The sequence below is a fragment of the Syngnathus typhle genome, linkage group LG5 (genome assembly GCF_033458585.1).
Source record: "Syngnathus typhle isolate RoL2023-S1 ecotype Sweden linkage group LG5, RoL_Styp_1.0, whole genome shotgun sequence".
Classification (NCBI taxonomy): Eukaryota; Metazoa; Chordata; class Actinopteri; order Syngnathiformes; family Syngnathidae; genus Syngnathus; species Syngnathus typhle.
In genome coordinates this window covers 12,714,568-12,739,292 of record NC_083742.1, presented here as the reverse complement: position 1 = coordinate 12,739,292, position 24,725 = coordinate 12,714,568, and the positions used below count along the sequence as shown (strand labels likewise).

Below are 24,725 nucleotides of genomic sequence, written 5' to 3'. Positions count from 1 at the left end.
AACAAAGTGGCTCGCGATAAAAATGAGTTTGACACCCCTGGTATACGTAGGTTTGAAAGTCTGGTTTTTGTAAAGAGAACAGTGGTGCGGTGCAACGTCTACATAATGACCTACAGTGTCAAGACTTTAATTGAGGTAGCTTCAGAGGAAGGTAGTAAGAAAAAACGACAACAATGGAGGAAGACGAAGAAACCGACGACACCAAGTTATGCAACGTACCGCAAGCTGACAAACTTGAGTTTTCTCCAAATGTATCCACATTGCCATACCGATGAGACCTAACTTCAGGTAGCATCAGAAGGAGATTCCTTTTTTTTTTTGCTACAACTAGAATACAAGTAGGCAACTATGATGATGATGAAGAAGAAGTCTTTTTTTTTTCCAAGCTTAATTACTCGTCGCTGGAGCTTTGAGGAAGCTGCTTTAAGACCTTCAGATTTGCTGCAGCTGCCACACGCCGCCAGTGGTTTTGTGCAAGTTGATGCGCTTGCTTCGTTAATTAGTATTGGGTTGTTTATGAGAGGAAGGCTGTTGTGACCTAGATAGCGATGCCATTCCACTCTTAATTAATGACCATAAAACATTTATGGGGCCATGATTTCTCATTGCCAGATACTCCGCCCCCATTACCCCATTAACATTGATCTTTTGCGCCCAAATTTATTTGGCTTTCATGACATGTATTTGTGTTTAGGTATTTAGTTGGAGTATTTAAAATCAAATTTATGAAAAGTACATTCAGAACTATTTGGAACTGTTCCATGAATGACATATCATAAATCTATTTACTCAACACTCGAAAGGAAAATCGGTTCAGAAAATGGATAGACTTTCAAGTTATTTGAGTGACAGTCGTGTTTATTATTATTATTTTTTTTAAATGAGGATTTTTCCTATTTATGTATGTACTACAAGACTCCATTGGTGTAGTCATGATAGTTGGGGATTTGATGTCTGAACACTATCGCATCTTTTATTTTGCCAGGTTTCTTTTTCTACTCCTTTTTTTCCATTCCTGTTCCAGTTGACTTGATAGGACTTGTGAACAAAGGAGTTGATTTGGACCTTCTGATCCCAGTCCCCCCGTCCCCACCATTTGTAAATGGTCTACTTTGTAATCCTGTCCAAGTGCTGTATTATGAGGTCCAATGTCCTCAGGTGTCAGCCCTTTTGTCTCGACTGTCACGCAATTACGCTTCATCCTCATGAAACACAATGGTTGGCAGATAATTGCACACTCTCGGATGGCGTGGAAGCATCTGGCTGACATACGGACATGGAAGGGAATCCCAGGAAACACGGTGACCCACTTCCCGGCCCCCCTCACTCTTTAATGTAGCGTTGGGGACATGAAAGGAGCTGTGACACATGGTTGCCTGTCCTGTAATGGATCTCACGTGAGAACAGAGAGGCTGGCGGGTGGGTGGGGGTGGCGCAGATGAATGAGCCTCAACAAGCTCCAGCCAACTCTGCCTGTAATTTCCACCTCCATTTTGCGGTTACAACGTTTCCATTTCATCCTCTTTTCTCATTCTTATCAGCCATCTTTCTTTCCAGTGCTTTGCGAGTCTGGTTTTTCCGGCACCCGTAAGGCTGAATGTATGCTGAAGTTTGAAAAGAGAGAAAACATTCTGAAATAAAAGCTGCTAAATATTTGGAAATTGACTCCAAAAAGACTTGTGATGTAGTGTATTTTACGGCGTTTCATTAACTAGCAGATATTCACCACCTAAATTTCAATCGTGTCATGTGGAGATGGTAACTTATACAAAGAAATGAAATCAGACCTGGCCACCGGTCGCTCCACAATGTTGGGTCTGTTTCCATTTTATGTTCACAGTTCATGTGTCTGTGTTTACTTTCTTCTAGTCCTCTTCTAACTTGGCGAGATGTTCAGCACATCATCGTGAAGACGTCCCGAGCTGGACACCTCAGCGCTCCCGACTGGAAGACCAATGCAGCTGGTTATAACGGTATGTTCAAAGTCTATTATACACTTCAATGTCCACTTTTTGTTGCCCCGTCCCTTACTCTCCCCTCATATAACAATATGGGGACGTATGTAGTCTCCACTTTGCTGCACTGGAGCACAACCTCATCTTTGAATAAAATTGGTCTCCATAGAGTGCAGACATAATGGAATGGCTCAATTTGTTTTTTCTGTTACACCTTTCGCATTAACATCTGCGTTAACCTTGACACATGGAGTCGTCCACCGCGCTTCTAGCAACGCAACAAAACGATCATACGATCGTGGAATAAACTTCTTATAACCTGCTGACACTTATGTCTGCTTTATGTCTGTGAAAAATAGACGCAAGTATATTTCATTTGAAAAGAAGTACACAATGTTAGGATATGCCGTATGGTATTTATATACAGTACCTTGTGTGAGAGACGCCAGGGTCAGTCTAAGTGGGCCAAGTGACTGGGCGAACTATGGAAAGAATTCATATTTGAGACGTTACATGCCTGAAGTGTTTTTCATATTGCGCTGGCGCTCATATCCTCAGTATGATCCGAACTTTGAACATTTTGTCTTTTATGAACATTTCTTGGCACTCAGCCCTCGTTCCAACTTGTTTCTGGATCAAGTGTGCATCAGCAAGTCTGCATGGAAAAGTGGTCATTAATCTAAGCAGGCCACATAATGCATTTGATAGGAATTAAACAAGGGTTCATGGAACAGATTCTGCTTCAACGGTTTTGTCACTACACAAGTTACTCAATAAAGCCTCGTTTCCACCGACAAATCTGCTCTGCTCTGCTCTGCTCTACATTTAATTATTTAACCACAAAAAAAGTAAGTGTATATGTAAGTAGTTAACCGCAAACCTGTGGGGATTACTACCTAGTTGTATAATTTTACACTTGATGGGTTGGGCTGTGTCCCTGGAGAAACAGCTATGTATTTACTATATACAAACCATAAAAAGGACTTTTTCTATAATGAGTCCCTTTTGAATGCAACTTTAATGACACACAAATGGTGCTTGCGTGTGTTTGTGTGCTTGTGTGTGTTTCTCGATTGCAGTCAGCCACCTGTACGGCTTTGGCCTGATGGATGCAGAGGCCATGGTGAAGGAGGCAGAGCGATGGAAGCAGCTCCCCTCGCAGCATGTTCCACCTCAACACATCTGTGTGGAAAGCGCCGACCGACAAATCAGGTACATGGTCAAAGATGGACAAAAGCTTGCTATTTTGGAAGTGTAGGAATGGATTTACTTGTTTTGAGGATTTTTTTTGGGTGCACTTCTAGTCTAGTCTAGTGGTACTTTGACTTAGGAGTGCTTCTTCTTGCAAGTGCTTCTGATTATTAGCTGCCATCTGGTCTTTTTTTTTGTTGTGAAACAAACTGAGCTACGGCCGAGCTTCAGTTATGCTGTCTCTTGAGTGAAAACACGTTTTTATTTCTTTACATTTTCTCTTGCTGTATTTTATTGCGTTAATGTACAACACGGTGCTATTTTTCTCTATTAAAAACACATAAGACATTTTGCCATTTGGTCTGGAACAGATTAATGCCATTTTAATTGATCTATTAGTCATGTAAAGTGAGTTACGAAATTGACCACAGAACATATTATTGTATACAACAGCTTTCAGAAAAGTACAACATTAAAAATGTGTCTTCTTTTGGGGAAAGTGAAGGGCACAGACAATCATAACCGTATGACTTGTCATCGCTCCAGATGACCTGTACTGCAGTGGTTTACAAAGTAAGAGTACAAAGGTTGTACTGCACTTTGTATGCAGCGGTGGCTCCTTTAAAGTGCTCAATAAATGCCGTTGAATTGAGTAAATGTGTGATTGGAGCCTGGCGACGCTGTTCCACTTCCTCTACTTTAACTTGTATTTTACGTGTCGACTGTACATGCCGTGTCATACCCAAGAATCTGAATTTGGAAAATCTCCGATTTACAACGTTCAAATGCTGCTTCTGTTGTAATTTGAGTCCTTTTCTTTTCTTTCGGAGTTCCTTTCTTCTCTCTCTTTTTCATTCTCTCTCTCTCTTTCTCTCTCTCAATACGATTGTGCAAGCTAGTACATTGATAGGGGCCAAGCATTAGTTATGGCAGGGTGGTTCTCACATAAGAACACACACACACACACGCGGGCACATGTACACTCACACGGGCACACGCACGCACACAATGCAAGGCAGGGCAGGGCTTCAAAGCTTGTTATCCTTTATGCAGCTGGAAGCCCGAGCACTGTTCGGTGCAAGGCTCAACTCGAGCCAAGCGCTAGATTGTGAGAGGCTTGCTGGTCAGCTCCCTCCTCCTCCTCCGCCTCAATTCCTGGGATCAAATTATAATGTGCCCTATAACCCCAATAAAACCTAAACCTGTGTATCCCTGAATGCTATATGAATTCAACAACAGTCTATTTTAATTTTCAAATTTTTGAGGAAAACTACATTTGTAATATTATTAGAATAAAGTTGAATTTTTTTTATATGAAATGAAAAGCAAAGATGGATTTTGGCATAAAAAGTCATTAATTTATGGAAATAACATGTTTCCATGACTGTTGTATTACGATACTAAAGTCAAAGTTCAAAGTTAACGAGGATAAGGTGGTACTGTGTTTTTGTCAGCACCATGTTCGCTCATAGCCTTTGGCTGGCCTCTTGGACTGCATTTGCTAACGTCTGTCTGCCGCCATACTAGCAAAATGGAGCTTATGTACACGTTTGTATACACAAACGCACTTAACGTTTTTGTCCAGTCAGGCTGCCAGTAATCAGCTGTGTGTCCGCTGGGGGTTCTGTTGTCTGTGTTCCGTCACGGCCCAGCCAGCCAGCCAGCCAGCAGCATTGCGATATCAGCACGAGACTCCACCGGCTAGCCGACGCTTACGCAACCCTCATTGTTTTCCACACACTTATTTTTTTTTTTTTTTTTACTCACATCAACACTTTTTATTTTTTTAACTGGCTCTCCTCTTGCTGCTTCGTTGATTACCTCTATTAACTTGTTTATCCCCTTCTCTGGAAGCAGCCCAGCCTGCTGTCGCCATTAACTGTACAGACAATTCTTGTCTCAATTTTAGTGGCAGGCAATGAATGTATTTTGTACCCGGCGATTTACCTGACTTAATCCACCTTTTAACACCACCTCTTTTTCTTCACAACCTGTCAATACGGCATAGGCAATATGCAAGAAATGAATGAAAAGGACTGATTAGTAGTGATTGATGAGACTGGAGGAGCTTTAGAATGAAATTTCACTCCTCTGGCTGCTTTACACTTCAGGCCCCAAAGGTAATTTCACTTAGTAACAAGAAATGTGGTAGGCTACTCCTATTATGTATATAACCCTAATAAGGGCTCAAGAACCAAAGTCAGCCATTTTCGGGTAATTCTTCTTGATTTTATTTTTTTCAAAAACATACTTGAGTTGTTAAAATGATTTTGTCTGATTGCTACGACAAACAACAGTTATGATTGTTTAAATGAAAACATAATGTTGGGCATTCGTTTGAACCAGGCATGTCCTCTCACGACAGAAACTTTGAAGGAAGCAGGAAATCACATTGGAAATTGAGTCTTGCGAGCCAATCTGGAGGCTGAGAATCCGGCAATCGAGGACTACCAGTACATGTGTTAAAGTCATTAATCGCAACAATCATATGAACATCTGGTATTGTAATGCAATATCTATGTGACAAGCAAAACAGAGCAGGTTCACCCCTTTTTTCTCCCAGACTCTTCCGATGCAAAAGAATCATTTGGTCTTCTACTCAGCTAAAATCTTCCTTGGAATCGCCCTTAGCATTTTTCCCCTCAATGGTAAACATCTGCATTGGCTCGAGTTCCTCAAAAGGAGCTGGTGCTTTCATGGAGGCGGGGAAAAATGGGTTACGATAAAGCACATCAGACCATAAGTTTCTTTTTTCCAATAGCCCTGACGCACGCACGCGCACACACACGCACACACACACACCCCAAGTATTTTCCAGCAAGTGTAACTCAGCGGCTTTTCTGTGAAGATATGCTAAATTGGCTCAGCTGTTACTCCGACGCCGACAAGATGGTCTTGATTATCGCAGCCTTCCATGAGCGCGTGGACGCCCGCCAAACAGACGTTGGCTTCATGGCCTCTTCTCTGACAGCTTCGCCTCTGACGCTGTTTGACGTGCGATGGAACTGCGCGCCTGCCCAACGTCACATGTTGCAATTAAAATGCGCGCACGCTTCCAAGACACACTTGCAAAAATTGATAGGCATATGAATTGCCCAACTTAAAATTTTATCGGGTTGCCACCTTGAAATTTTGAGTTCAACCATTTTTTCCCCATTTAAATTTTAGTCATTCTAACTATGAAATTAATTTCATACAGTGAGCTAAAGTGTTGAAATTGTGTTAAACGATGACAACAAAGCAAGTTTAGTTATAAATATGTCAAGGCCCCACTCAATGCTGATCAAAATTAGTCGGTCGCTCTGCACAAGCAGAGGTAATGCTTTATTGCAGACTGAAATGAGTCTACCGAGGTGCGCTGACATTCTTCATTATGACATTTCTATGGTTTCTGAAGTCTGTGCCACATTTATTTCCTTTGTACATCAGTATAATCTAACAAGCTAATGATCCTTGTCTTCCAGGACAATCCGCCCGGAGCATGTGGTGCGTTCGGTGTACAAGGCGACAGGCTGCACTGACAACTCCAACCATCACGTGATCTACCTCGAGCATGTGGTGGTACGCATCACCATCACTCACCCTCGCCGGGGAGATCTGTCAATCAACTTGACATCACCATCAGGGACCAAATCTCAGTTGCTGGCCAACAGGTACAGAAGGATGTTTTGAAGAAAATGAGAATTATTTGTATCAGTATATAAATGACAAATAACACATTTTATATAAATTAAATCTTTTCATTTGTATGCCCCCCGCTCTTTTCGCATCATATGCATGTGAAAACAACATGTGGCACGATGAAATAGGGGACAATTTAGCCAATCACAAAACTGAAGTAAGTAATTTACTACCTTTGTGTGTTGTTGACATTCAGGTTGTTTGATCACTCAATGGAGGGCTTTAAAAACTGGGAGTTCATGACCACCCACTGCTGGGGAGAGAAGGCAGCGGGCGACTGGGTGCTGGAGATTTATGATTCGCCGTCCCAGCTGCGCAGCCAAAAAGTGCCTGGTATGGAAACACCGTTGTAGAGGAGACAGGAGAATATTTTACTGTATATTTTTAATGCATATGCTTGTGGATCTTGCTCACATGTTCCAAATTCTTTTAGACTTTTCTAGCTTTCTTATCAGCTACTTGTGTACATTAAGAAGATTTTTTTTGTGTTGTCAGGCAAGCTAAAGGAGTGGTCCCTGGTTCTGTACGGGACCTCGGTGCACCCGTACTCCTCCCTGCGCAGCATGTCTGTCGAGACCAGATCCACCGACGCCGTGGCCCCCACCGATGAAGAGTTCACCGAGGAGTACAGCGGTAGGTTAACTGTGAATATTCATCATCTTGCATCGCGTTACACTTGGCTGTGTTTCTCGGCAGGTCCTTGTGATTCCGAATGCAATGAGCATGGCTGCGAAGGGCCTGGCCCACATCACTGCATCAACTGCCTGCACTACTTCCTCAAATTCAAGAACAACACCAGGTCTGAAAACGTACTCGCCTCACTATTACCCCCCCAAAAATGGTTGCCTTGTTAAGATGGAAATAACAGAGCAACCTGCAACAGCATACTGTCATGTTGTGGCACTATGCAACGAATGCCTGATAATTCAGGAAACTATGTAAAAATGAGCAATTAAGTTAGTTTGGAGAGCCACAGTTGATGATGCACTTTTAACTGTTTATTGCATTGCACAAAGAGTCCAACCCCAAATGCAAAACACTCAGAAGGAGCAGCTGTAGGCTGCAAATCAGACTAACTGGCCAACCCAATGCCACTTTCAGATGCAGTCAAACTTTATTTCTTTACATTGTCTTTTATTGTTTTAGGTTTTTATAATAATTGTATTTACCATGATTAAAATCATGTTAGGAAACCATTTTGGTGGGCAGAATGTATTAATGGCATTCCGGTTGATTTCAATGGGAACATTGATTTGATAAAAGTAATTGAGGTACGACCTAGGTCACAGAACAAAGTCAAGTCAGGGCACCACTACAAGTGTATGGGTACATTCGTGTCACTTTTGTCCAGTGTGCACATTTCTGCTTTTTCAAGCATCTCGTCTAGACGAAAATGTGAACTAATTGCCATTGTGTCAGCTGGGCTCTGCTCTCATAAAAGACAGCCAAGCGGGAATGAGGAGGATGGCGCGCCGCCCCGTCGTCAGCCTGCTCTAGGGGGGCGCTGCCCTTTTGCACCGCCACAGGGAGCGCTTGATGAGCGCTGATTAGTCGAGGTGTATGTCAGAGAGTGAGTTTGTATAATGTATTTTTTTTCTCCGCCTGAATGGAAAATTCATCTCTACTCGCTATAATGGACTAGATAAGCGGTGGTCCATTTTAGGGAAAAACTACAATTTAAAAAAGAAGAATGTGTGAAAAAGGCTGCTGTCATACTACTTCTAGTATGAACAAATGTTTCTGTAATGTGACTTTTTTTCAGGATGTGCGTGTCGGAGTGTCCTAGCGGCTTCTTTCGTGATGATAGGAAGCGTTGCAAGAAGTGTTCGTCATTGTGTGAAAGCTGCATGGGCAGCCGCAGCGACCAGTGCACCACCTGTAGACCCGGATTCCACCTCAATGAGGGCTCCCACACGTGCGTGGCTACCTGCGGCGACGCCTTCTACCTCGACCAAGGTAACCTTCGGTTTAATTTTGTCGTGTATAAATTGGCCGGATTTGCCCATATCGAGACAAAACGAGATGCCGAGATAAATGTGGGGCATAGAGATCCAAAGAGGATCACGTAATCATTTGATCCATTTTTTGGTCTGCTGCCGATCCAGCATCCTGGCAACAGATGGGCCAATTTCCTCATCCAACTTCAATCATAACATTTCCTTGGGCCAAAGATGTTGTCAATACTTTCCCCCATTTTTCCTTTTGAAACGCTGGCAATGCCTTATGTTGTGTTGCGGTAAATGAGTTGCTTTGTCAAGCTGACTACAAGCTGAAAGAAATCTTACTGGACCCACATAGTTAGACAAGACCTTGCTTGACGAAGGCTGTTCAAACAGATGTGGCCTTCATTTCAAATGTCCACTGCTGAAATTAATCGTTATTTTGTATTTTCTTTGTGGACACTTATGCCAGCCAATCATTTTCTGCTCAGCATATCTACAATGAAGTCATACGGCAGAAACTCCGCGGTGTCCTCCAAGTGGACTCCTTAAAATGATGATGATTGTTCAGGCTGTGCCACTTGCCCTAAAACCTTGAAGGAAATTGCACAGATGGTACATTATTAGTGAAAAGAGCAGTGTGGGCTGTAGAATAGATAGTGTACTTGAGTTTATCTATTGTTTATCCCTGAATATAGTATTATGGTGCATTTCAGAGGCATTTGAAGTGCTTGTTCCATCATTTCTATGAATTGTTTTTGCCATATTTTATAACTCAAAAAGTTTGGCTGAACTTTCAGGGCAGTTTAATATTCTTGCCCCCACTGTTGGGTTAGCAGAGCAGCTGTAATGTTTTCTGAAGGTGTCTTGGAGGAGAGTGAGCGGGAGTCCATGTGTAGTATGACAAAGTACGTCCATGCCGTTTTATTCTTTCCTCGGCTGCGTTCCCATCTCCCCAATCCTTCAGTCGTCGTCTTTGTTCCCCAGCTGTTGAGTCTCTTCGGTTTCCACCCCCCAAATCCCGACCCTTCCTGCTGTTTTGCTCATTTGCTGCTTCCTTCACTCTGCTCATGTCATATTATTTATTTGTGAGTGTGTGTGTGTGTCTGTGTGTATCTGTGTGACCTTCTTATCTGGTGTCTTGCAGATTCCAACATTTGCAGGAGATGTCCAGAGAACTGCAAGAAATGCACCACCTCCAATTTCTGCACAGAGTGTAAACAGGGAACCAGGTGAGTACACGAGCTTAACTATAAAGGAATCAATCCGACAAATTACAATTCCAGCAAAGTTGGGACATTGTGTAATACATAAATATAAAGAGAATACAATTATAAACTTGCACGTTCCGAAAAGAGAGAAAGCTGGCAACAGACATTCATTTAGCAAGAATCATCTTTACGATTGTTTTGACAAGCAGCGTTTTGTTTTCATTTTGTTTGCAAGAAAGAAACTAAAATTCCTCTTATCTCTGTGGAGGTCAATGCTTGTGAAAACTGTTCAAAGGTATTCTTATTCATTTGAAGGCCATGTCGCCCAGCCTCGTGTTATTAGGACACCAGGGAGCTGTTTAAAATTGGGAAAAAGAAAACAGCAGCTGGGGTGTCTTTTACCCTATGACCCAGGGCGTATTAAAAGTCACAACAACCCCGGCCGGACCCACACATAAAACTGAAGCATTTTGTGTTTTGCTCACTTCTTTTGAAAAAGCTCTCATCTAAGCGGTTAAACTACGCAGACTCAGGATCCGTCATTTGTTCAGTCCACATGCATGCACACTGACGGAAAGTAGCGGTGAAGGGGGCGAAGAGGGGTCCAGACGATTTCTTGGAATTCCCGGCTAATGCAGAGCAGCTGTTTTTCAGCTCAGCACTGCGCTGAAAGATGTCCTCACTGTAAACTCACACAGGGCAACGTTTGCTGGACCTGCCTCCAAAGGCAGACCCACGTGATGATCCACAAGCTGTTTTACAAGTTCTCTTAACCTTCCGGGGTTTTTTTTTTTTTTTTTTTTGGTACACTGCAAATGTTCGTGGGTCAACATGACCTGCTTGTTCAAAAAAATAAATAGATAAATAACATTGACCACATGAAATTACTCTCATTAATATATCAAGACAGTACATCCAGGGTAGGCCAGAATTCATGACTCACTTGTTAAGAGTCCTATTTCATGATATTGTATAGCTGCAGTGTCCCTAAGTCTCCTCTTGAATACAACTAAACACACACACATTAGGCGACACACCCGCGTTCAAGGACCACAGCTCCCAGATTGTTCGACCTTCCGTCCTGTGGGGAACAGCTGTGCGCTAGTATCGAAATAAGTACATTTGAAATCATCCCCACAAGTTCATGTACAAAAGAAAAGAAAGACAAAAACAGACAATTATAGTTTTCGTTAGTTCTGTAAAAATAAAATGTAATTTAGGTTAGGTATCGTTTTTAAAAGCACTTATTTTATTTTGGTAGCAAAAATGATCTTTTTGGTGCTCTGCACTTTGCAGCAGGCTCTGTCCTGGAACTTTTCTCATACCTCGCAAATACCCGTAACATGAGTTAGAATGCTAACTAAAATGCATTTTGTCCAAAAAAACTGCAGTTAACGAAAAAGTTCAGAGTCGCACCCAATTATGAATGAGCATCTCCTTCTGTTTTTTGTCCAGTTTACAAGGCAACAAATGTCAGATGACGTGTGAGGCGGGTTCCTACTACAATGGCCACCGTAGGACTTGTGAGCCTTGCCACCGTGCTTGTGCCACCTGCGCAGGTAAGGCTCCAAGAGGTGCACCTCAGTGGAAGTTGTAAAAAAAAAAAACAGCAACAACATTTGTTTTTGCAGGCACGGGTATCGAGGCATGCACAAAGTGTGCTGACGACTACCTGCTGGAGGAATGGCGCTGTGTATCCACGTGCAGCAGCGGCTATTACCTGTCCGAGCAGACGGCCGACGGAAACCAGGTGCAGCGGTCCTGTAAGAAGTGAGTTGGAATCTATAATAGGACTTTGCCCTGGATGCTGCAGTATGACACTCTTTGAAGTCAATTAGAGTTGGAGTCCTGGAGCGATGCTATGGTGTCAAATGAGCACGTGTTGGCTGTGGACAGGTGTGACCATAGCTGCTACGAGTGCCTGGGGCCTGGTGAGAGGAACTGCAGCAGCTGCGTCAGCGGTTACAATCTGGAGGTGGGAGCCTGCGTGGTCAGCACCATTTGCAAAGATGGTGAGTTTTCAGCTCTTTTTCCTATGCAAAGCCTCTGCTTGCGCCGTCCAACGGTGCTTAACAAAGTCGCTCAAGTGCATGCTTCTAACAGTAAACAGTGGACCCTTGAAACTCCCAGACTCATTTCTAAGATTTTTTTTTGTACAATTCAAATAGTTTCTACGTTTTTCATTTGGAGCAAACATCATGTAAATTAGGCCCCCAGAGTTCCGATCATTATCGGGTGAAATTCTGAATGGTGTTTGGAGACACGTTTTGGAAAATTGACCGTTTGCAAACGGTTTTCGTAAATTTGTCAATTGTTAGTGGACAAAAAGTCACTTTTACATATCAAAATATTGGTTATTTGATTAACTAATGAATATTCTTTTCTTTTCTTTTTGTAAAGTCTATTAATAATTAATATACAGATTTACTCAGTAAATTGTGTCCATATTTTAATTGACCAGGGTCTTTGGTTTGTAAGTGCTATAGTGATAATCTATGAATGAGACTTTTTACTTGGTTAGAATGAAGCGAACAGAAACATTTCAAACGATAAAATTTGCACATCTTATCGTTGCGATTCCCTTTTCAGTTTGCTAGCAGCCGAGGTTGAGTTTTTTCCCCCTTTTTTGTAGTTGTAGTTCCGAGGGTCTTCAACTCACAAAACGCTAACATTTAGTTGAAGTGCTAACAGCCATTTTCTGTGGCCAGGGGTATACTAACATCTTGAGTTCCGGTGGCTGGCTATCTAGCATCTCCTACAGTGCTTGCGTCCTGACCAATGTAGCCTGCGTCACTGACACGTGTTGTGTATTTATTATTTCAAACACATCATGGTGTGCTCTGTGATGGTGTCAAGACTCATTTTGCATCCCTCAAATATTCTTCATCTATTTATTTCTGCTTCGGACTTCCTTAGTATTCACAGTTCCACCAAGTAGTTCAGTTTTTCTGTAAATTGTCATTATCAAAAGACACTTTTGGGATGGAAACACAAAGCAAAACTAGGTTAGCTTTACAAAATAGAGGCAAAGTACTTTGTACTGTACCGTTTGGTGGAAGCATGTCTTCACTTTCTCTTGCATGGTGTTAACACTCTCCCCTTGCTTTTTTCTTTCTTTTTCAGTTCAAATCAATCTAAGGCTGGTTTTACACAACACTCATTTAAAGGATGCTAAATTTGCACCCTTATGGTTTGTCACATAAATGATGATGGGTGACTTTATGGTGGAAAATAGTTACTGTATATTTACATACAGTACACTCGGCTGCAAAATTGTTGAAATGTTTAGCTTGTTGGCGCCCTCAATATAAAACAAGTGAAAAGCTGACTGAACGGGAGCCTTAAATGGAAACGTAAGATGTGTCAATCCAGCCTCTGGTTTTGTGTGACTTCTCTTTTGATGATCTTTAAAGTATTTGATGCCCAAAGTTGTCAATTTTCTAATTGTGTGACTTTCTTTCTTGTTTGTTTGTCATGTTTGTTTGTTCTCTCCCTCTCTCAAATCTTTTTCTCTCTTCCTCCTCCTGGCATGGATCCAATCACCCCACTGGACCTCAACTTCCCATCTCCTGACCAATCACACTTGGCGTGTGTTTTATTTATGTGTATTTGTGCACGTGTGCGTGTGTGTGCAAATGTGTCCTTTCTATTTTTTCTTCTTCTCTTTCCTTCCTGGTCTGTGGAAAGCAAATGAAGAATCTTGGGCGGAAGGCAGTTTCTGCGTGCTGGTTAAAAAGAACAATCTCTGTCAGAGGAAAGTTCTGCAGCAACTGTGCTGCAGAACATGTTCTCAGAAGGGCTGACGGGCCCACCAGCCAACACCCCCTCGCTCATGCCCCCCCAACTCATTCACAGTCACATAATTTATAAAGGAGTCTGTGCCTCTTAAAGGGATTGCATGGGAGGAGGTGCAAAGACGGGACTACAACACACCTACCTTTTTTTTTTTTGTTGCTCTGTACTCAGATGGTCGGGGTGTACAATGACTGGGAATTTCCTCAACAACAAAAAAGTGCAAACAAAACAAAAAGTGTCAGTATTTTGTGACCAAAGCATCAATGCCAAAATAATTGAACATTTTTTTTTGTTGGAGTAGTTTTTTTGTTGCCAGTGTACCGTACATCGCTAAAACCTGTGAATCTCTGAATGCGTCTGTGTGCATTGTTTCCTCTCCTTTTTTCCAGTGTTAATAATAATAATAATAATGATAATGAACAGATGGAACTAGGAGAGCTTCTGTAAATACAGTGTAATACATCAAAGAAAACAAATGATAAACATAACATAACAAAGTGAAAACCTTGTCCGTCTGGGCCCACAAGGGAACATATACAAGCAACATACACGCACACTTAAAGAAATGAAGTGGACATGGTGATTATTATTATTATATTTTTTACTTTCAGCAAAATCAACTTCAAAGCTCTGCTTTCACTAGGGCTGGGCATTAAACTGCATTCAATGAAAAAAAGCAATCTAAAATGTCCAGGCTCCAAGCCAGCGTGTGGAAGTTGCTCAACTTCCAACGTCTGTTGTCACATTTGTCCTTTGGACAGCAAAGAGCAAAGTAGCTTAATCCCGAACGCACTTGTGCTCTATTTTGCCTCCGTCGTTTCCAAGACAATAATTAGGAAATTTATGTAACATTCCAAAAAACACAATGCAAAACAAATCCACCAAGTGACGGCATATTCCAACGTATATTTACCCTAAAAATATTTATATTTCTCGTATTTCTTTTTTCCCTGTGTTCCTCATACATTTTTGTTAATTTCCATGTAAAGTTTACAACTTCGAAAATTTGACAACCCCCACAACAATCAGTCCAAATTGATTAGGCCCATCCCTAACTTGATCTAAAGGCGATATATTCTTTGTCAAGCCAGGCAGTATTCAAGTCCTCGTCCAATCGTCTTGCGGATTGATTGCTTTCCCTGTTCAGCAAAGGATGTGGAATCTGTTACAATTCCCCAAAATGTTTGTGAAAAATATTTCTGTCTGCTGCCAAGTAGTGGTAGATTCTTCCACCTGTGTCCCTCCAGTGACACAAATGCAGATGAGAGTCCCATTTTATATGAGCACACAATTTGTATTAGTGGTCACAAGATTCCATCTTCTTGCTGCGCAATGGCCGGCGGACGTTCCTGATTGTGGTGCTGGCGTCTAACAAAGAACAGTGTGTGTGTATGAGTGTGTGTGCGTGTGTCTGTTTACAGTATTAGATTGTTGTCCTGGTACTTGTTGATTTGTAATAAAGACTGATAAATTCCCCTTTGGTTCTGCTTCACATCAAGTTGTCATCGTTTATGATGACTTTAGGCACACAAAACATGCACGCACACACAACCCTGGTATGAAAGCTGTTTCTTTTGTGTACCTGTGACATCTGCAACAATACATTATTGGTATTCAGAGTCCTAGAATTTTTTTTTTTTTTTTTTATACATAAACGTTCTTATTAAAATGTTTACTCGACTTCATTTTTTTGTTTTCTGATCATTTTTATGCTGATTTAGTTTGTGTTTGGTGGTAAATAGACACTGTTGACATCTGCATGCTTTAAAAAGGCTAGAGTAGAGGACAAATGTACGGGTCTTCCTAAAAACAGCCACTCAGTTGACATCTGCATGCTTTAAAAAGGCTAGAGTAGAGGACAAATGTACGGGTCTTCCTAAAAACAGCCACTCACTATCTCGGTTTTTGTTTGCTTGTTGTCAATCATGGATAAGTCATCAAAACTGGCCAAATCTAAATGAGAGGTCTTTGAAGGACATTTAAAATGGCAGACTTCCTGTTGTCTTTTTCCCCAGCCATGAGTTCTTGAGAATTTTTTGTGGGCCGATTTATGGTACACATTTCACATCACAAACAATGTGAGTTTTTTGAGGAAAGGGTTGGGTGGGTTGACTTAAAAAAAAAAAAAAAAAGTGGACAAAGACAGTCAAAGTTTCTCTTCCCTAAATTGGTTTCCTCTTTTTTATTTTGTGCTTATTTTACTTCCTCCGTCTGCCTGGCTGTAGGTCCAAAATGTCTGTACGTATATATATATATATATACACACACACACATGCACGCACACATTACTCCATGCATATACAACACACAAGTGAACCAAATGTGTTGTAGAAGTATACGACATTTATAGGTCAACTGTAATATAAGATGTAACGAGGAGGAAATGTTTATTTACTTAATAGAGCTAAACTCACATTTAAATGCGTTTTTTTTTTGTCTCAAATTGTTTTAGCGTGTAATTTTTTTTGTCTCCAAATTTCAAAAATTACTTTATTCACGTGTATGTGTGTGGTTTTGGTACTTTGGAATGCTCAAGCAAAGGTCTTTGGGTAGGCAAAAAAGGAGGAAACAGTTGTCATTGAGAATAATGCCGTGGACTTAGTGAGGAATGTCAACAGCGCAGCATCGAGGGACCTGACTATGGTGGACAATGAGGCGTAAACCTGTGTGAGTGATGACATCTCTGTGAGGCTCTTTTTATGCGCTGTGGTGTTCACGTTGCAGGTCAGTACATGGGCGGACATGGCAAGTGTCACCTGTGTGATGCCACTTGTCAGGAGTGCACGGGGCCTGAGAGGGAGGACTGCACCAGCTGCCCCTCCACGCGGTGAGAGACCACCCCGATACAAGCAATACAAGAATTTGTTTGAGCTTTTCTTGAAGGATCTTTCCAATATTTTCGGAATCACATCTTACAGCCCAAGCCATAGTCTGCAGAGAACTTCCACAGCATCATTGTTCAAAGGTGTCAGGAGAAGCCTATAAAAGAACTCCAAAAGGATTTTATATATACTATGGAAACCAGAGATGTCAGAAAAAGCCCAATAGAACAGCTGAACTTGAGTTTGAATGTGATTGGTTAATTCATAGCCATGTTAGAGTCCGTCTTCATTGAAATAAATGCTCTTGTCATTGTTGAGTTTCAATTTGCATTGTTCCACGCAGGCTTTTCGATGAGGGCGCTTGTGTGATCCGCTGCCAAAGGGGGCGCTACGCTACGGGCAGAGAGTGTCACAGGTGCCACTACACCTGCCACGAGTGCACTGGCGGGGGCCCTCACAACTGCACCAGCTGTGACACAGGTACAAACTCAGCCCTCAAAAAGACTGTTATTACCTTATTTAGACATTGTTTGATGACTTATCAGCTGTATGATAAAGTCCTTCATTCATTTAGTGCTAAACCACTTTTTTTTTTTTTTTTGAAGTGTTGTCTGACCTTGAATAAGAATGGGGGGCGGGGGTCATTAGGGACAGGCAGTCGCAGTCCTAGCTGTGCAAGATCGCAGAGATCTTCAAACAATGAAGATGTCACACTTCCTTAACACTGATAACATCTCAGGTCAACATTTTGCAACAAAATCCTTAAAACACACACAAAGAGGTGAAAATTCCTCAAACACCTGCTCAGTTTAACATGTCGTGACGCCAGTAGAAAACCTTTTCATTAAGCATTTTTTGGGTGGGCGTGTTGCCCCTAAACGACATCTTGGACCGGAGTTGTCAAATCCAGGTCCAGAAAGTAAAAATCCTTTAACCAGCGGTGCTTCTACTCAACCGGCAGGTAAAGAGCTACCGTAAACTAGTTAATTTGTTTACCTGCCGGCTCATTTACTTGCAACACACAGAAACACTTGTCTGTTCAATGCTGCAGTTTTATGCTCCACTCTTAGCTTTTCCACAAATTTGTGCAGCCTCAACTTAGTTGCTTCCTTGTCTCACCCCCTCCAGATATGTTCGATGTGTCCCGCTACCTGTTTGAGAAGGAATGTCGAGACGTCTGCCCCGAGGGCTTCTTCCATTCCGAGCGCAAACGCTGCGAGCCGTGTGCATCCGACTGTCTTGTGTGCACGTCGGCCAGCCGCTGCCTCGGCTGCAGCCCAGGACACAAACTAAAACAGGGACAATGTTTTCCACTGGAGTGCAGCACAGGTGAATGGTCCGACTCTAAAATCTCACATTTAGGCCCCTCATGAAGGATGGTGTCTGCGATTATATTTTTAGAGCCTTATATGTGTTGTCATGTAAATCAAATGAGTAAATCAGTCACTGTGCAACAAACATCCTTTCATGTATCAAGTGTTTTTCATCTTGTGCTCTTTAGGTGAGCTTGCAGAGGGCGTAGCCTGTCTATCCTGCGACGACGGCTGCAAGCAGTGTGAGCACAGTGAGTTCATCAAAAAACAACACACACATGCAAACACACACGAACCAAGACAAAACCTGAAGGCAGGATTTACGGCTTGTGAGTGCCCCTCTTCCTTTTTCGTCCACGTGTGTGAATGACTGTTTGGCTTGCACACGTAGCAACATGTCTTTGCATTCATTTTTCACTTTGTGTGTAAGGGGGTAGGATCGAACAATCGTTCTATACGGGCTGCATATTGCCCAAACCACCTTTAAAGACACGCCATTTGATGAATTTAAATTCGTTTAAAAATTGTCTCTTGGGAAATGTTGTTTTTGTTTTGGTCACTTGAACTGCCGTTTTATGTTGTCTTACACTACCCCCACCTGGTGACAAACAGCATAACAATCTGTGAGCCGGGCTTAGAAATCTAGCATGGGAAAAATAAAAATAAAATACATGCTGTTTGCTGTGACAAATTTGCGGCATGCAAAATTTTCCAGTTAAATTTGGTTATTTTTTTAATTCATGCTGAACATTTTATTTATTTTTTTTAGGCTTGTTGGATCTCTTTTAGTTTAAAATTAGTTACATTTATATTTGTATTCATTTTAAATGTTTTTATTCAATTTTCTGTTTTGCATTTTTTTTATTCCATCCATTTTTTAATATAATGACAAACAATTGTCTTTTTTTTGACAATATGACTTGATGACAGCCCCAACATAAGTGGCGTGCACACAATGAGCAACCACATTATCTAATTAGTTTGTTTCTACTTAGCATTAGCAGTTCTTTTTCCGTAGAGTTTATAGGTCGCAATATTGGATAAGGTTTATCTTGGTCTCATTTTTTCACGGAACAAAAAAACTGAAGGGAGGGGGTGGACTTTATTTCTAGCCACTGTATACAAACATGCTAACCATGGCATTACTCACAGAGGACTCCGGACACCCGGTCCAGGGAACAATCTGCCTCAAATGTGAAGACGATTTCTATCAGTAAGTTAAGGAACTTGCTTTGTGTACATTTGATTATGTTACGGTGTAATATGTTTTAATTGTGTGCGTGTGTGTGTGGCAGGCTTGTTTCAGACTGCTACAAGTCTTGCCCTGATGGCACCATTGGTGTCCCCGAAAATATGACATGCATCCCGTGTGAAGACCGGCGCTGTTCCATTTGCGATGAATCACAGTGCTACTGGTGCCAGCGAGGATTCTACTTATTTGGTAGCACTCCCCACCATTTCAGAGGCCACTTTTAAAGAAAAGTTTGACAAATGTTTGTCCGTATAGATGGTAGCTGTGTGGAAAAGTGCCAGGGGGGCTTCTTTGTGGATGTGGAGAATCAGGAGTGCGAGGCGTGTCACAGAGCGTGCAAGACGTGCGGCGGGCCGAAGTTTGACGACTGCGACTCGTGCCAGGATGAGCTGGTACTGAAAGACGGCGAGTGTATGCAGGGAACTCAGCTGGGCGTCTGCCCTAGCGGACGCTTTAGGAACGGTAGGACAAACATACGCTGTTATCTGGCACCTTGACTTCTGTGCGCTCCAACAGGTTTTTCAACCCGGTGCTTAGATTGTCTTGTTTTGTTGTGTCTGTTTCAGAACAAGGAGAGTGTGAGCTTTGTCATCGTTCTTGTGAGACCTGCTTTGGTGCACGTAAAGATGACTGCATCACTTGTCACAAAGGTCTGGCTATATGTTTTGCATGACTCGATGCGTACCGTGTGATGTGGATTTTTGTGTGGCCAAGCACACACAAACCAATTATGGCATTTCTCTCATACTGCTGAAATGTTCTCACACATCCTACTGAGGACATTACATGTCATGGTTGTCATTAAAATTCCATGATTAGCATTAACACCAAGGTGTCCATTTAAGTAGTTCTTGTTATTCTTTTTTTGTAGGAGCCTTCCTGACGTCCGATCAGACGTGTGTTATTCGCTGCCCCGTGTCCACATTTGTCAACGTCACGTCCGGGCGCTGCGACGCCTGTGCGGAGGGTTGCGTCGCATGTCGCGATGCCGGCGCGTGCCAGCGGTGTCAGACCGGACTCTATCTGCAACAGGGAACCTGTGTGCAACAGTGTGACAGGTCAGCTCGCTCATCAACTGCAGTTCATATTGTTTTACTTTTTAACTTTGTGTTACAAGCCAATAGTTGAGCTGAGCTCAAGTGACATGCAATAAAAATGGACTTTTCTTCCAATTCATTTCATTGTGGAAAACTGATTTGAGTATGTGTCGTTTCCCCTCGTACTTATTTTCATTTGCAGAGGTTTCCCCGAGGGTGGTACATGCCGCCCTTGTGCGCCCGAGTGCACGTCCTGCCACACCAACACGTCCTTTTGTCTTGGCTGCAAGGCCGACCACCTCCTGCTGGAGCACATGTGCGTGCGTAGCTGTCCATCTGGCTACTACAGTAAAGATGCGCAGTGTCTCCGCTGTCCTCCCAACTGTAAACACTGCAACCAGGACGGACTCTGTCACAGTAAGTACACTGGTGGCGGGAGGTAACATTTAGAAGAAGGGAAATTAGTTAGCCTTTATTTGTCCCACACCGGGACATTTGTAAAATAAGAGCAATAAATGGATACAAATATTGACGAAAGGAGGCCCACCAAATCAGTTTTTTGTACTTGACACAACAAATAAAATCTGGCGGGAAAACTAAAAAATGAAAAAACACACAAACATCAAAACAATAACATTTAGTGCTTTTCAACACTCCAACATGAATCAATGGTGATAACAGTGTCGCAACCATTTTCCAAGATAATTCAGCTTCTTACGTGTTTATTTGTGTTTTCTTTCCCAGAATGTGCAGATTCCTTCTTCCTCCACGCCGACAACTGTGCGGCCGATTGTCCTTCTGGCTATTTCCCGAGCGAACAGCAACGTGAGTGTGTTCGTTGCCACGCTGACTGCGCCTCGTGCGACGGGCCGGACCACGACGACTGCAACACGTGCCGCAACGCCAAAGCGCGCCGCTACAATGGAGAGTGTCTGCCCCAATGTCCCAGCGACACCTACTACGAGACGACTGATGGCGAGTGCAGAGGTATCAGTACAATGCATTTGTTTTTTTATCTTGTACTTAGAGAGCCACAAATGATCATTTGAGCAAGCCTGCTTAATGTTGATTATGTTTGCCGTGTGCGTCCAGACTGCGACCGCTCCTGTCTGACGTGTTCGGGCAACAAGCCATCGGCGTGCCTCAGCTGCGGGTCGGAGCACCGCCTGGACGCAAAAGGCCACTGCGTGTGGTACAGCCAGTGCTCCCCGCACACCTACAAGGACGACAAGGGGCAGTGCCGGCCGTGCCACGCCTCATGCCGCAGCTGCTCCGGTGGCCCCGGCCCGGACCGCTGCCTGGGCTGCGAGCCTCCACATTTCCTGCTCAGTGAGCGCACCGGGCGCCCTCCCTCCTCGTAAGAATTTTTGAGTAGATTTTTTTTCTTTTTGTTTGTCAGATTCTACCTGCGTGCATGAGTGTCCAGCCGGTTACTATGGCGATGACAAGGAAGAGCGTACTTGCGAGCGCTGCCACTTGAGTTGCGCCTCGTGTGCCGGACGCCACAGCGTGCAGTGCTTTGCTTGTCGGGCGACTTTCTTCAGGCAGGGCAGCAGCTGTGTGCAAACTTGCTCGGAGAGGTCAGTAAAATGTTCCCTTGTGATATCAACGTTCCTTTTTTGCGCTTTTTTGTTTTTGCGGAAGTTGCCTTCTTCTACTTAGGCCAAAGCATAAAAGACTGGTGCCATCTTGATTGGGTTTACTTCATTGGCGTTTTCCTTTTGTGTTTTATTTGTTGTTGTTGTTGTTGCTGTTGTCGTTGTTGCTGTTGTCGTTGTTGCTGTCGTCGTTGTTGCTGTCGTTGTTGTTGTTGTTGCTGTTGTTGTTGTTGTTGTTGTTGCTGTTGTTGTTGTTGTTGTTATCACTTCTTGAACACCTTGAGTGGTGAAAGTGTAAGGATGTTTTTACTTCTTTCCCAATGCAGCTACTAATAGACAAGATCATCATTATTTCAGTTTTCATTAATTCTCTGGCATTTTGGTTTGGTCACGTGCCGTGTAAATCTTCTCATGTAGAAAGGGTGCTGTCGCTTATTAAATGTCGGAATGCGCTATTAGCTAATAGTAATTGTTATAATGTGAGAGTGGTCTGTTTGAATAGTGTTGAATGACCCTGTTGAATAGTCGACTTACTAATTATCAATGTTTATGTAACTGTAGATTGTATGACTTGATTTCTTACTTGCTTAATCCAAGTGATGACTCCAACTCACTTGATTCTTGCCAGAGTCATTTTGGATTTACCTTGAAAGTTAAAAGTTGAGACTTACGAATGTCATTTCCCCTTTTCCAGTCATTTTGGGAACAGCAGCAGCATGGCGTGCGAGCGCTGTGACCCCGCCTGCAGTCGGTGTCGGGGGCCCGCCGACACCGACTGCCTGAGCTGTCGGGACGGCTACGTCTACATGAGGCAGCAAAGCCGCTGCCTGAAGAATTGCCCGCCGGGCTACTATCATCACCGCTGGACCCACACCTGCCTCAAGTGCCACCCCACGTGCAAGACGTGTACAGGTTTGCGATCTGCTCTTGTGACGATGACTCATCGCAAAAGTTGTTTTCCCCCTCCTTCCCAGCGGGTATTTCCAGAGCTCAGTGCGGTTATGCTTATCAATAGGGATTGAAAGACCTCAACAAATGAGTGTGACAGCCATCATTAAATGAATCTCATTGATTCGTCACAAAAAAATCAAATTTGATCTTTTCCATGCAAAAGCTGTCCTAGATTTAGCTCTTGTAAAGATAATAATGCTCTCTTTTCATTGACATTGCCAGAGAGCTAGTCATTAATAGTTCTGTATATTACGACAAAATAATTCATACTTATAACTTTGGGTGATATTGTAAATCATTTATCATAGAGGTACGTATATATTTGGGATATACTGTAATAAGTCCATGTGTGTGTGCGTGTGTGTGTGTGTGTGTGTGCATGCGTGTGTGTCCAGGTGCTGGCGCTACCTCCTGCCAGTCTTGTTACCATGGGTACCAGCTAATTGGCTCCAGCATTTGTGAATCCCAGTGTCTGATTGGCTCCTATTTAGGCTCCCAGGTATATGTCTTCTTCATATAATGCGACCCGCATCTTCATCTGAGCTCTATTCTCTGTTCCAGGAGCGGTCATCGGACGTCAATGGGCTCGACTGCCGGCCTTGCGACCGGTCCTGCCTGGGCTGTCGCGGCGCGGGTGCTTGGAACTGCACCGAGTGTCCCGCCTCTCAGATCCTGAGCGACGACGGACGCTGCCTGAGCTGCTGCCACGACCGGATGCTGCCTGCCGATCGGCCCATAGACTGGCAGTGCTGCAACTGCCACGCCTCACTGGGTAAGACAAGCGGACTTTTTATTAAGTGCACATGTGAAAATGGAAGAATTTGTTTAGGGTGAAGCGCCATGACTGTACTAAGCATTGCGGGGTAAAGCAACTTTTCTTTCCAGTCGAGTGCATCCTCGACGTCAACTTTGTGCAGAGAGATGCTGGCGACTTGGACAGAGAAGGCGGAGGTAGGGCCAAACTGGTTACGACTATTTGCGCCCTCCTGATCCTGTCGGTCGGCGCTGGGGTTTTCGTCTTCCTCAGCACTCGCTCCAAGTCGCTCGCCAAGGCTGCCGCCAGCAAACCCAAAACTAAGAGTGGCGGCTACCAGACGCTGGACACCAACGAAGACGCTAAAGACACGACGCAAGTTGTTGCATCCGCCTTTGGGGATTACAGTGACAGAATTGTCAGTGCGGAAGATGATGAAGATGATGAAGACGACATCGTGTACATGGGAAAAGATGGTACCGTCTACAAGAAGTTCAAGTACGGCTTTTTGGGCGAGCAAGATGAAGACGTTGAGCTGGAGTATGATGATGAGAGCTACACCTACACGTGAGCATGCAAACGCCAGTGGACATACCACACATCGGATCTTACACAAAGGAAATTTTAGCTGCGTGTGGGGGGATGAAATTTTACGAGAAAGTATTGTATAAATTGTTGTAGTAATTTATGTGAAGTTACCATTTATTTTTGAAAATGTAAATCAATATGATTAATTGGTTACATCTTTATGACTAAATGAAATTACCTTTAAGGCACAATCATCAAAAATGTAATTGGGCTCACAATTACCTTTAAGGCACAATCATCAAAAATGTAATTGATCTCACCATCAGTTTTATTACTGGGTACCAATGTGCAAATGTCTAATCATCATGTATGTATTCTCGAAGCTTTGAAACAATGTGCACTGTACTGGGGGTTATTATACTCACTGGCAATGTTTATGAAGAAAACCTTTGACCCCCCCCCTCTAAAAAATAAGTTTTGTGAACATTTATTTCTTGTGAAAAAAAATTGCCTTCACCAAAAAAAAAGGAGAAAAGGTTTGTGGAAAATATTCTTCCCCCAAAAGGAATAGTTACTTGAATATATTTTATAAATGTTACAAAAAGTTTAATGTCATTGACATTAAAATTCCATATACATAATTTTAATGAATTTACACTTTACAGGCCAGATAAAAATATTTTCTTTAACATAGATT

At 42.8% G+C, this 24,725-nt stretch overlaps 1 protein-coding gene across 3 annotated transcripts in view; it reads left to right on the top strand.

The window, feature by feature from the left end:
• Window positions 1–24,633, top strand: part of pcsk5b (proprotein convertase subtilisin/kexin type 5b) — a 45,241-nt gene extending 20,608 nt beyond the window's left edge. The window contains exons 10-37 of one of the 3 annotated variants that reach the window (XM_061277725.1): window positions 1,870–1,973; window positions 3,035–3,167; window positions 6,611–6,799; window positions 7,024–7,160; window positions 7,323–7,460; window positions 7,524–7,626; window positions 8,590–8,783; window positions 9,915–9,999; window positions 11,434–11,537; window positions 11,610–11,748; window positions 11,875–11,990; window positions 16,498–16,600; window positions 16,939–17,075; window positions 17,724–17,924; window positions 18,097–18,159; window positions 19,061–19,121; window positions 19,204–19,349; window positions 19,416–19,622; window positions 19,727–19,810; window positions 20,032–20,218; window positions 20,400–20,614; window positions 20,942–21,184; window positions 21,290–21,526; window positions 21,597–21,777; window positions 22,490–22,707; window positions 23,142–23,245; window positions 23,308–23,518; window positions 23,632–24,633. In XM_061277725.1, the coding sequence (XP_061133709.1) occupies window positions 1,870–1,973; window positions 3,035–3,167; window positions 6,611–6,799; window positions 7,024–7,160; window positions 7,323–7,460; window positions 7,524–7,626; window positions 8,590–8,783; window positions 9,915–9,999; window positions 11,434–11,537; window positions 11,610–11,748; window positions 11,875–11,990; window positions 16,498–16,600; window positions 16,939–17,075; window positions 17,724–17,924; window positions 18,097–18,159; window positions 19,061–19,121; window positions 19,204–19,349; window positions 19,416–19,622; window positions 19,727–19,810; window positions 20,032–20,218; window positions 20,400–20,614; window positions 20,942–21,184; window positions 21,290–21,526; window positions 21,597–21,777; window positions 22,490–22,707; window positions 23,142–23,245; window positions 23,308–23,518; window positions 23,632–24,071 (4,480 nt within the window). In that variant the 3' untranslated portion in view covers window positions 24,072–24,633. Of the gene's footprint in view, window positions 1–1,869; window positions 1,974–3,034; window positions 3,168–6,610; window positions 6,800–7,023; window positions 7,161–7,322; window positions 7,461–7,523; window positions 7,627–8,589; window positions 8,784–9,914; window positions 10,000–11,433; window positions 11,538–11,609; window positions 11,749–11,874; window positions 11,991–13,665; window positions 15,249–16,497; window positions 16,601–16,938; window positions 17,076–17,723; window positions 17,925–18,096; window positions 18,160–19,060; window positions 19,122–19,203; window positions 19,350–19,415; window positions 19,623–19,726; window positions 19,811–20,031; window positions 20,219–20,399; window positions 20,615–20,941; window positions 21,185–21,289; window positions 21,527–21,596; window positions 21,778–22,489; window positions 22,708–23,141; window positions 23,246–23,307; window positions 23,519–23,631 lie in introns of those variants that run through there. The other 2 variants (XM_061277724.1, XM_061277723.1) reach the window with 2 other exon arrangements.
• The last annotated feature ends 92 nt before the right edge of the window (window positions 24,634–24,725 follow it).